Source organism: Notamacropus eugenii, chromosome 7 (genome assembly GCF_028372415.1).
Source record: "Notamacropus eugenii isolate mMacEug1 chromosome 7, mMacEug1.pri_v2, whole genome shotgun sequence".
NCBI lineage: Eukaryota > Metazoa > Chordata > Mammalia > Diprotodontia > Macropodidae > Notamacropus > Notamacropus eugenii.
The window spans coordinates 33,026,478-33,038,760 of NC_092878.1; the positions used below are offsets into that span (position 1 = coordinate 33,026,478).

At 40.3% G+C, this 12,283-nt stretch overlaps 1 protein-coding gene across 10 annotated transcripts in view; it reads left to right on the forward strand.

Moving 5' to 3' along the window:
- The window catches only part of LOC140513765 (TP53-binding protein 1-like), a 130,786-nt gene that overhangs the window by 79,234 nt on the left and 39,269 nt on the right, over nt 1-12,283 (forward strand). For all 10 annotated transcript variants that reach the window (XR_011970310.1, XR_011970309.1, XR_011970308.1 and 7 more), the window contains one exon: nt 1,833-1,925. Coding sequence is in view for 6 of the 10 variants with exons in the window: in XM_072623698.1 (XP_072479799.1) it covers nt 1,833-1,925 (93 nt within the window). In the remaining 4 variants the exon portion in view is untranslated. The remainder of the gene's footprint in view (nt 1-1,832; nt 1,926-12,283) is intronic.

The window sequence follows — 12,283 nt, forward strand, 5'->3', positions numbered from 1 at the left end:
GACTAAAATGTTGACAAAAACAATTTTTAAAAATTTGCTCCAGTAATCATATTAGAATCCTCATCCTGAGCCTCTTTAGCCTTGGCGGGGCTCTAATGTGTGGCAGGAGACAGCTGGGTGGTCTTCTAGAGGGTCTTATGGGCTTTGTCCCTTATGGCTTTCAGCTGGTAGCCATTATATAAGATTGAAGCAGCTAGGTGGTGCAGTGGATAGAGCACCAGTGCAGGAGTCAGGAGGACCTGAGTTCAAATCTCACCTCAGACACTGGACACTCACGAGCTGTGTGACCTTGACCAATTGCCTCATCCTGGGTCATCTCCAGTCATCCTGATGAATATCTGGTCACTGGATTCAGATGGCTCTGGAGGAGAAGTGAGGCTGGTGACCTGCACAGGCCTCCCTCGCTCAAAACAAAGTCCAGTACAAGTCATGTCATTATCTCTCTGATGGCGTGGTCTTCTTTGGCAACGAAGGACGAACACACATTATATGAGATCATTTCTAGTGAGTGTCCCAAACTAACTGCAGTTTGGTGGTGTATCGTTCTTGATCTTGTTATTGTTGGCTCTTAGAGAAGATCGTTGGAGTTAGTGTCCCAGACTGATAGCTGTGTTGTGCTGGGTTGTGGTTGTGGTGGTGGTGGTGGTGGTGGTGGTGGTGGTGGAGCGTCGTGTGGTCTTGGCTCTTTCTTGCTATGATGCCTTGAGGGTGACAGTATCTTTAGATTCCAGCCTGTGTAGTAGAGCTTTGCCATCTGGTGGCTATCGGAGGGTATAAAAGTCTCATCTGCTACTGACTATAATACTACTGAACATTAAATTCCAGTAGCACTGCTTAAAGCATGACAGAGCAAGTTCTTTGATACAATCCTGTTCCTACCTCTTGTTTACTACATATTCTGGAAAAAAGAATTTCATCACTCTGGACTTAATATCTCTTCCTGTAAAATGAACTTAATGTTTCTGGGTGTGGTTTATATGTTACTTTAGAATTTTCTGCTAAATACCCTTTATAAATCTATAGTCTTACAGTGGAGAAAAAAACATTTGTTTTACTCTGTAGTTGTGGTATTGTATTCCAGATGTCGCTTATTGTTGGTCTGCATGTACAATTTAATTTATTTCTAAAGTTAGAGAAAACCTTAGAGTGTGGGACAGAGAGCAAGGGTGGGAGTGTAACAAAGGAAGAGATTGGAATGAAAGGAAGTGGTTGTTAATATGCGTTATTGGTGATGGTATTAGTATATGTTTATCTTGTTTTAAAAGCATACCCAAACAGATGAAAATCTTGATCTGTAGGAAAAACTAGATTGTGGGATATGGTTTCTTTACAAATAGATTGAACACAGGAGTACTTGAGCTTCTTTTTTTGTTTCTGTGTTTCTGTACACAGTAGCTCTCATAAGGTTATGTTTAGAAGAAGGATCATTCTGTCTTCTGCCTACACAAGAAGAAGTGTTGCTATTTTCGTCCATTTGTAAGATTATATAGTGCCAGTAAGAGCTGAGCACTGCAGTGGGACAGAAATGCTGTTGGATGATAGCATGGGGCTAGGGATTGTGGGATTATGTTATTGTTCCTGATGACTTTCCTCATGCAGATTTTCTTAGGCTGCATTAGGCATATAAGAAAGCTGCATCTTGGGTCAAGGGAAGAATTATGGGAGAAGAAATGTGAAGGAAGGTTATTTACCTGCGGTGCCTGAGAGATATTTCTGTTATGTAGCACAGTGCTTGATACAGTCATCACTTAGTAAAAGCTTGTTGTCTGATTGAAAGTTGTTTATTCTCGCCAAACAAATGTAGACTTATCGCTTTACTCTGTTATCCTTAGTTCTCAGAAGACAGTGTCTGTGTTTAGCCGTGTCTGTGAAGTCCGGCAGGATGATGAAGCCAAAGGCCGTGATACCCCATCAGATCTTATCAGGTAAGCATTATTTTCATAATATCTTTGCTCCCATATTAAGTCATAAATTGATTGCTGCCAGAAACTGCTATGTTCTCTCTTTGTGGTTTCCAATTTAGTTTTTCATTTGACTGTGGCATATTTAAGCCAGACTGAATCCTGTTTATTTCAAAAATGATCTTTGAAAAAGAAAGGGCCCTTTCTTTTTCCTGTGGCCTTTATATTTACATCTGTTCCCATCTTTTGTTCTGTCTTCTCCAGAAGGTGGCATTCTCAGTCTTCCTCTCTCTATTGAATATTCAACCTCTCCCTATTTTTCCTTACCTCCTGCTTTTCAACATGCTTAAATCTATACCCACATCCTTAAAAAAACTTTCCCTATTCTCTCCCATCCCTCAAGCTTTCATCCTATATTTCTTTTCCCTTTCTCAGTGAAATTCTTTGAAAAAGCTGTCTGTACTTGGTGCCTCGATTTGCTGTCCTCTCACTTTAACTCCTTGAAATCTGACTTTTGACCTCATCACTCACATAAAACTGCTGTCTCTAAAGTTACCAGAAATCTCTTAGTTGCCAGATCTGAAGGTCGTCTCTGTCCTTATCCTTGACCTCTGCTGCACTTGACGTTATTGATCACCCTTTCCTGCTGGATACTGTGTTCTGTATGGGTTTTCATGATACCACACTCTGCTGGTTCTCCTCCCACCTGTCTGACCACTCCTCAGTTTCCTTTCCTGTCTTACCTATGGGGGTTCCCCAAACTTCTGTCCTAGGTCCTTTTTCCTTTTCCTCCTGTACTTTTTCTTTTGGTAACTTCATTAATTCCCATGGGTTTAACTATCATCCATATATAGATGACTGCCAGAACTACATATCCAGACCCAGTCTTTCCCCTGAGTTTCAGTCCCACGTTACCAGTTGTATATTGGACATTTCCGACTGGATATCTCATTGACACCTCAAATTCAGCATGTCCAAAACTGAACTCCCAAACCCATCCCCTTTTTCCAAACTTCCCTCTTTTTTTTTGAAGATACTATCATCTTTTCTGTCTTCTAGGTTTGTAACCTCAACATTATTCTGAACTTTCTTACCTTTATTCGCCTCACATAACCAACCATTTGTCACATCTTGTCAATAACATCCTGGCTTCTGTGGCCCAAGTCTTTCTTTTCTCCATTCCAGTGCGTCCTGTGCACACTGATGCGAAAGTAATTTTTCTTAAGCTCAGATCTGATTGTAATTCCCCTACTTTTTCAGGTGTCTTGCTTCTAAGAGCAAATATAAACCCCTGTTTAGTTTCTTATAATTTGTTTTTAAAATTTATTTATTTTTAGTTTTCTACAATCACTTCCATGAGTCTTAGATTTTTCTCCCCCTCCCTTTCCCCTTCCTTCCCAAGATGCCATGCAATCTTATATGGTTTCTATATATACGTTGTTGTTAAGCAGATTTTTACATTAGTCATGTTGCATAGGGGAATTAAAATGAATGAGAAAACAAAGCAAAACAAAACATAACACAAGAGAAAATATTCTGCTTCGTTCTGCATTCCAATTCTATAATTCTTTTTTGGATGTGGATGGCATTTTGCCTCGAGTCCTTTGGGAATGTTTTAGGTCTTACATTGCTGTGAAGGGCTAAGTCTATCAGAAAAATTCCTCACACGCTGTGGTTTTTACTATATACAAAGTTCTCCCGGTTCTGCTGCTTTCACTCAGTGTCAGTTCATATAAATCTTTCCAGGCCTCTCTGTAGTCTTTCGGTTCATCATTTCTCATAGCACAATAGTATTCCGTTACATTCATACACCACAATTTGTTCAGCCATTCCCCAATTGATGGACATCCCCTTGATTTCCAGTTTTTGGCCACCTCAGAGAGAGCTGCTATAAATATTTTTGTACATGTGGGAATCTTTCCCATTTTTATGATCTCTTTGGGATACAGTCCTAGAAGTGATATTGTTAGGTCAAAGGGTATGCACATTTTTGTAGCCCTTTGGGCATAGTTCCAAACTGCTCTCCAGAATGGTTGGATCAGCTCACAGCTCCACCAACAATGAATTAGTGTTCCAGCTCTCCCACATCTGCTCCACCATTTATCATCTTCCTGTTCTGTCACGTTAGCCAATCTGATAGATGTGATGTGGTATCTCAGAACTGTTTTGATTTGCATTTCTCTGATCAATAGTGATTTAGAGCATTTTTTCATATGACTATAGATAGCTTTAATTTCTTCCTCTGAAGACTGCCTGTTCATGTCCTTTGACCATTTATTAATTGGGGAACCCTATTTAATTTTTAAAGCCCTTTACAGCCTGGTCCCAATCTGTCTTTCCAGCTTCAGTGGACTTCACTCTTCCTTCCTGTACCCTACAGTCCAAATGATATTTCATCCCCCATCTCTGTTCCTTTTTTACATTAGATATTTTTCATACCTGGAATGCATTCTCTTCTCACCTTTGCCTCAGGGAGTCCTTTTTCTATGAGATGCAGCTCATGCAGTCCTTTCTGTATGAAGCTTTTCCTGATCTCCCCAACTACTAATTCTCTCTTTCCCAAATCTTACATTTAATTAATTTTTATATATTTGCTTTTATTCATTTTATATTTATGCTTTGGATACTTATATGTACCAGGTATCCCAAAAGTCTTAGTGCAGTTTTGAGCTTTTGTAGCTTGAAACTGCACTAAGCCTTTTGAGATACTCTCCACTGTCTCCTCTTTAGAAGGCAAACTCTTTGCAGGAAGAGTTGTTTTCATCCTTTGTACGGGTGTCCCAACTGTCTCATATAATGAATAGCTTGTAGTGATGCTTAACAAGTGGTTGTTGATTAATGATTTGCTGAGGCAGTGTTCCAAACATGTGTGTAGGTGTAGCACATTGGTATTGTTAACCTTGCTGTCAGAGAGCCAGATTCATTTTGACACGGCTCAGTCTCCATAAACTTTTTTTTAATATTATGAAACTTTTCATTTTTACATGTAGTTGATTTAACTTAACATTATACCTTCAAAGTTCGTGTACAGCAACCAGCACAGTGACACAGCTCTTATGTATCGTCATCCTTTATCTGTTGGCAGTGCACGTGGGAGATCTGCCAAGCCTCTGTCAAGATCTGACAGACACTAACCCCAATTTGGTCTGGTTTGCCAGTATCATTTTATGTAATCACTTCAGTGCATTTACTGTCGGTTGGAGTGGGTCTGAATGTTAGTGAATTGTTTTTATGGATTTTCACTTGAACTTTATTTTCATTGAAAAGGGTGTGTGTATTTGTTTTTTATTTTTTTATTTTTTAATGTTTAACAATCACTGCCATACAATTGAGATTTTATCCCCCCACACCTACCCCCACTACCCCCCTCCCTCCCCACGACTGCATACAATTCTGTATAGGTTCTACATATACTTTCCTATTGAGTATATTTTCACCATAGTCATGCTATGTAGTCAGACTAAAATAAATGAAAGAAATCATATCACAAATCAAAACATGATACACAAAAACATACACATACACAAACATGATCTGCTACATTCTGCGAATGACTTCCATATTTCTTTCTCTGAGTGTGGAAGGCATTTTGCCTTGAGAACCACCACTGGAATTTTTTTTTTTTTAAGAAGTTCTTGCGTTATTACGAAATTCCAAGTCTACCAGAAAAAACTCTCGCACACTGTGGTCGTTGCTGTGCACAAAGTTCTCCTGGTTCTGCTCCTTTCACTCAGCATCAGGTCATATAAGTCCTTCCAGGCCTCTCTGAAGTCTTCTTGTTCATCATTTCTTATGGCACAATAGTACTCCATTACATTCATATACCATAATTTATTCAGCCATTCCCCAATTGATGGACATCCCCTTGACTTCCAGTTTTTGGCAACTACAAAGAGTGCTGCTATAAATATTTTTGTACATGTGGGACCCTTTCCCATTTTTATGATCTCTTGGGATGCGTGTATTTGTAAAGGAGTTGTACTTGGACAAATTCAATAACTTTTGGCATTTGCTTCATGCCCCTACCCTCCGGAGGGTCTTGTGCTTTCCCAAGAAGGTTAACTCCATAGTTTGAAAAACTGTGACCTATAACTGTATCTGAGAACTTCTGTCCTGATCAGATAGCCAGTGTGTGTTCATCCTTCGTTTCCAAAGAAGACCGTGCTATCAGAGAAATAATGACTTTGTTTTGAGTGAGGGAGGGCTGTGCAGGTCACCAGCCTCACTTTTCCTCTGGAGCCATCTGAGTCCAGTGACCAGATATTCATCAGGATGACTGGAGATGACCCAGGATGAGGCAATTGGGGTTAAGTGACTTGCCCAAGGTCACACAGCTAGTGAGTGTCCAGTTACTGAGGTGAGATTTGAACTCAGGTCCTCCTGACTCCTACACTGGTGCTCTATCCACTGCACCACCTAGCTGCTTCAATCTTATATAATGGCTACCAGCTGAAAGCCATAAGGGACAAAGCCCATAACTACCCTTTAGAAGACCACCCAGCTGTCTCCTGCCACACATTAGAGCCCCACCAAGGTTAAAGAGACTCAGGATAATAAAGCTTAATCTACTCTCAGGTAAAATCCAAATCCTTTGCCTGTCGTTATTCTGTCTGACCTGTGAAGTCTTATCTTGCTAGCTGTCATAGATGGCCATTATCCATCCTTTTACCTACCTTGCCTGCTAACCCCTATAAATAGACTCTTTTATTTCTTTGAAGTTGCTTTTCTGTCTTTTTAAAATTAAATTTATTTTTTTGATTCAGCAAAAATCCACGTCCTGCCTGTTTCCCCTCTCCTTCTTCCCCCATTCCTCTTGAGAATGAAATTAACATCCCCCTTAAAAATGAGCTGCAGAACGAGATAAACAAAGCAGATGAATTAGGCACGGCCCGCAGAAGGGGAGAACACGGGTGTGTTTCCTCGCGCACTTGGAGCCTTTCGCCTGTTCACCCTTCACTGCTTGTGTTTCATTATTAGTTCTCTGGAGTCGTGGCTGGTCATTGCGTTGATCTGAATCCGTAAGTCTGTCAGAGTTGTTTGTCCGTATGGTAATGTTTTCATTGTATAAGTTGTTCGGGTCTTGTTTTCTTTACATCATTTTATACAAGTCTTCTCAGGTTTCCCTGAAACCATTCACTTTATCATTTCTTATATAGCACAATAGTACATACTATATTTTCTCAATTACACGGAAAAACAATGTTTAGCATTCGTTTTTTAAAGTTTTGAGTTTCAAGTTCTCTGCCTCTCTCCCTCTCCACCCCCTTCATTGAGGAGGCAAGCGATTTGATAATGGTTATGCGTGAACAGTCATGCAAAGCATGTTTCCATATTAGTGTATCATACTAGAAAACAAGAAAATTCATGCTGGAAATAAGCATGCTTCGGTCTGCATTCAGACTCCATCAGTTTTTTCTCTGGAGATGGAAAGCATTTTTCATCATAAATCATTAGGAATTGTCATTGTCCTGCTGAGAATAGCTACGTCATACCAGCTGATCATCGTACAACGTTGCTGTTACTGTGGACAATGTTCTCCTGGTTCTGTTCAATATACTTTGCATCAGAAGGGATACACTGAAGAAGGGTCAAGAGCTAAAATTATAAGAGGAAGTGTAATAGGACCAAATACCACGTCTTACTCTCAGCTTCTTAGGTCCAAGATGGAGGAGACATGGCTAGATACCAGTTCATCAAAAAAATATCTAGGAGTCTTACTCTTAATCAGTATTCTTAGATATTTAAATAGACCTGTGATGTCATCAGTTTGGGAGTTCCTTCACTTCATATCTCAACCTATTCATGTTTGCCTATTTTTATCCAAGTCCTCCTAGAAGTTCACCATAGGAGTTCTATCCCACATTCTGGAGGCATTCTTCCCTTGGTCCCTACATCTTGAGGATTCCAATGGAGCAGTCTGGCTCTCTATGTGTCATCCCTCATTTTTCCCACTTCGTAAGAGGATTCAAAAAACTACAGTATGATTCAGCATTGTGACATAAAAGCCATGAAAATTAATGGAGTCTTAGACTTCATTAAAAGAGATGCCATTTCTAAAAGTAAGGAGTTAGAGTCCTGTTGTCCTCTCTTCTGGTCATCAGCCTACATTTAGAAATAATGTGTTCAAATATGAGTGTCATGTTTTTGGAAGGATGTTGGTAAACTGAGAAATATTTTTAGCATACTGGATAGTGAACTATCCTTGAAACCAGGAATAACAGGGTTTAAGACCACCTCTGTGGACGCTGGGCAAATCACTCTTTTAATGCTCTAGACCATTTTGTGAAGACTGTAAATCACGGAAAAGATGCAGATTTATGTAGTTCAAAGCATTTTCCTTTCCTGGCAGTTGCCTGAACTAGTGAAACCATAGAAACAGTCCCTACCCCTATTAATAAACTTATGGGCACCATATCAGTTGAGGGGACTGAGGATGTTTACCTTGGAAAAGAGGAGACTCACGGAGGACATGATAAGTGTCTTCGAATATTTGAAGCATTTGCACTGTTAAGCTGTATGGGACTTGTTCTATTTAGCCCAGAAAGTAGAACTACCTAGGGACAATGTGTAGATGTTGCTCCCCCCCCCCCAAAAATGAGATTTAAACTAGAAAATAAAAATTATTTAATAATATGGACTGTCTTCGAACACAGTAGTATGTTTCCTCTTATTAGAGATCATTAAGCAAAAACTGAATGATCATTTGCCAAGTATGTTATAAAGAGAATTATTTTCAGACTTGGGTTGGTCTCCTAAATGATTGCTGAGAAGTGTCTTCCAGCTCAGGTTCTGTGATTCCTTCTGCTCATCCACAACCTATCATTTTGTCAGTTCCTCTCAGTTCTGTGTCTGCATCATCTTGCTTTCCATTCCATCGAAGGTTCTTTGTACCATGGCCCTGCGCTGTTATAACGGCCTCCTTAGCTCTTCCCTACTTACCTCCTTTAGCCCGGTGATAGCAGATCCAAGGCATGGTTCTAATTGTCATTCCTCTGTTCAGAAACCTTTTACAAGAATTAATTATTCATAGAACAAGTCATAGACTTCGTATTAAAGCATTAGAGGTCCTTGACTTTTTATTCCCAACCTATCACTATTGTCTTATTGAACCCTGTATTGCAATCAAGCTGGCCTAATTGAAATTTCTCCCTTTCTCGCATTCCCACCCATCACAGTTTTATCCTTTCTTGGGAGTCTAGTTCACATGCCATCTTTTCTACGAAGTCTTCTTGATCCCCAGCTATAAAAATTTTTCCTTCTACTTTGCTCCTCTAACATTTTGCCTGAAGTTCTCCTTATCACATTTTGTTTTCATTATGATTGTATACATCCCTTATTTCCCCTACTTGATTTTAAGCGCTCTGCGTTCACAGAAAATAATTTGTTTGTATTTGTATCCTTCATGGGAACTAGCCCAAATGAGGACTTAAATATAGATTTAATTCAATTAGTTATTGTATCCTCTCTCTTATATAGTGCCTTTCTTTGAAAAAGAAGTACCCAGCAACTCAGGTATAAAAAACTTGAAGAATCATGTGAACATTCAACGTCTCATTCTAGGCCATCCTCCCCAGAAAGTAGAGAATTCATTTGGATGCTATATTTTTGATTGTTTGGTTACTGAAACTAGAGCTGCTATGTGAGCATTGAAATGAATATGTTTTCATTGCTTTTAGCTCCTCTAGATTTTTTTTGTTTGTTTTATAGTATCTTCAGAGACGTGTATGTTCTGCATCCTTTGATTTCAAGTAGGAATACTTCCGAGAGTCTTATTCCTCAGAACAGTACATTTGGTTTTGCTGGGATTTGTTTCTTATCCTTCAGAAACATTCTGTCACCCTGCATCTGTCTCTGTCTCTTTAAGTGGTGGCAGGATTACTTGCTTTGAAAAAAACTGTCCATTTTTATAGCATTCAGAGTGTATGTCTAGTTTTTACTAAAAATTCACAAGTATGGAATTTCGCTTTGTCTAATTTTACCACTGGAGAGCTCAGTTTTTGAGCCTGAAAAATGAAATTAACATAGTAGTACTTATCAAAAAGAAATTGCAGTTTGAATCATCATCATTAATAAGCATTTATTAAGCACTGAATATGTACTGGGCACTGTGCTGATCTTTGGGATTATAAAGGACGACAAAAAATACAATTCATGCCTACTAAGAGTTCACATTGTACTGGAAAAGACAATATTAAAACAACTATGTGTGTATAACGTGTATGAATGTATATGCACAAGTACGTATGTGTGTATCTACGCACACAGTGTAGATGGGAGGGAATGCACTAGAGTGGGTGACAGAGGGAAGGAGAAGGAGACCAGGAAAGTCCTTTTGAAGAAGATGGGGCCTGAGCAGAGACTTAAAGGAGGCCACGTAAACCAGTACACAGAAGTGAGACAGGAGAACATTCTAGGCAAGCAGGAACGCTGTTGAGAAGGCATAGCGTCAAGATTGTGTCATGTCTGAGGAAAAACAAGGAGACCAGTGTCACAGTGTGCTTGAATATGTGAAGAAGGATACATGTATCCTGTAAGTCTAGGAAGGCGCTGGTTAGGCTGTGGAGGGCTTTAAAAACTAGACACCAGATTTTTGTGGCATCTTGTAGGCAGTAATAGGGAGCCACTAGAAAATATTAAGTAGGAAACTGATGTAGTCAGTTTTGTCCTTTAGAAAGATCAGCTGAGTGGAGGATAGACTGGAAGGGGAGAAACTTGTGCTAGGGTTACTGACAGTGGCTTTTGCAAGAGTGTGAGGTAATGACTTGAATACGTGTCAGTCAGTAAGTACCAAGTGCCTTTTTACGTACCAAGCACTGTGCTAATCGCTGGGAATATACAAAAAGGCAAAAGAAAGTCTGTGCCCTCGAGGCCCTTACAATGTAATGTAAACAGCAAGCAGACAGATACGTACAAGGAAGCTGTGTGTTTGTCCTTCGTTGTGAAGAAGACCATGCCATCAGAGAAATAATGACATGACTTGCACTTGACTTTGTTTTGAGTGAGGGAGGGCTGTGCAGGTCACCAGCCTCACTTCTCCAGAGCTGTCTGAATCCAGTGACCAGATATTCATCAGAATGACTGGAGATGACCCAGTATGAGGCAATTGGGGTTAAGTGACTTGCCCAAGGTCACACAGCTAGTGAGTGTCCAGTGTCTGAGGTGAGATTTGAACTCAGGTCCTCCTGACTCCTGCACTGGTGCTCTATCCACTGCACCACCCGGCTGCCCCCTTACAAGCAAGCTGTATGCAGGATAAAAAGGGCATCAGAGAGGGAAGGCATTAGAATGAGAGATTCTTTGGAAGATGAGATTTTATTTGAGACTTGAAGGAAGTGAAGGAAACCTTGGGTAGACATGAGAAGGGAGAGCAAAATACCTAGATCTGAGAGATAGGGAATGTCTTGTTTGTGGAACTAGGATTGAAGAATATGTGAACAGAGTGAGGTATGAGACTAGAAAAATGGTGAGTTATGAAGAGCTTTGAATATCCAACAGAGGATTTTGTATTTGATCCTGGGGGTAATAGGGAACCTCCTTGAGGTGGGGGAAGAGGCATGAGGGTGGGAGGGAAAGGGGAGTGATATGGTCAGACCTGTGCTTTGGAAAAAATCATTTTAGTGGCCAGTTAGAGAATGGATTGAAGTGAGGAGAGACTTGAGACAAGCTGACCCACAATAATCCAGGCATTAGACGATGGGGGCCTGCACCAGGGTGTTGGCCGTGGCAGGAGAAGAGAAGGGGGCGTATTTGAGAGATGTTGCAAAGGTGAAATCGACAGGCTGTGGCCACAGTTTGGTCGTGGGAGAGGACAGGGGAGAAAAATAGTGAGGATTCCAGGATGATTACTAGATGCTGCCCTTGACAGTAATAGGAAATTTGGAGTGGGGAGGAGTTGGAGGGAAAGATGATGAGTTTGGTTTTAGATGTGTTTAGTTTAAGATGTCTACTGAATAGCCAATTTGAGATGTCTGTAAGGCAGTTGGAGCTGCGAGATTAGAGATCAGCAAAGAGGTTATGACAGGATAGGTAGATTTGGAAATAATCTGTATAGAGATGATAATTAAGTCCATGAGAGTTAATGAGATCAACTGGTGAAGTAGTATAGAGGGAGAATGGAAGAAGGCCCAAGAACCCTATGGGACACCTACAGTCTGAGTTTGATCTAGAAGAGGATCCAGCAAAGGAGCTTGAGAAAGAGTTGGTCAGATAGGTAAGAGAAGCAGGAAAGAGTGGTATCCCAAAAACCTAGGGAGAAGAAAGTATCAAGAAGGAGAGAGTGTTCAACAGTGTCAAAGGCTGCAGAAAGATCTAGGAGAAGGAGAATTGAGAAAAAGCCATTGGATTTGGCAATGAAGAGATTGATTGTAACTTTCAATGGAGCA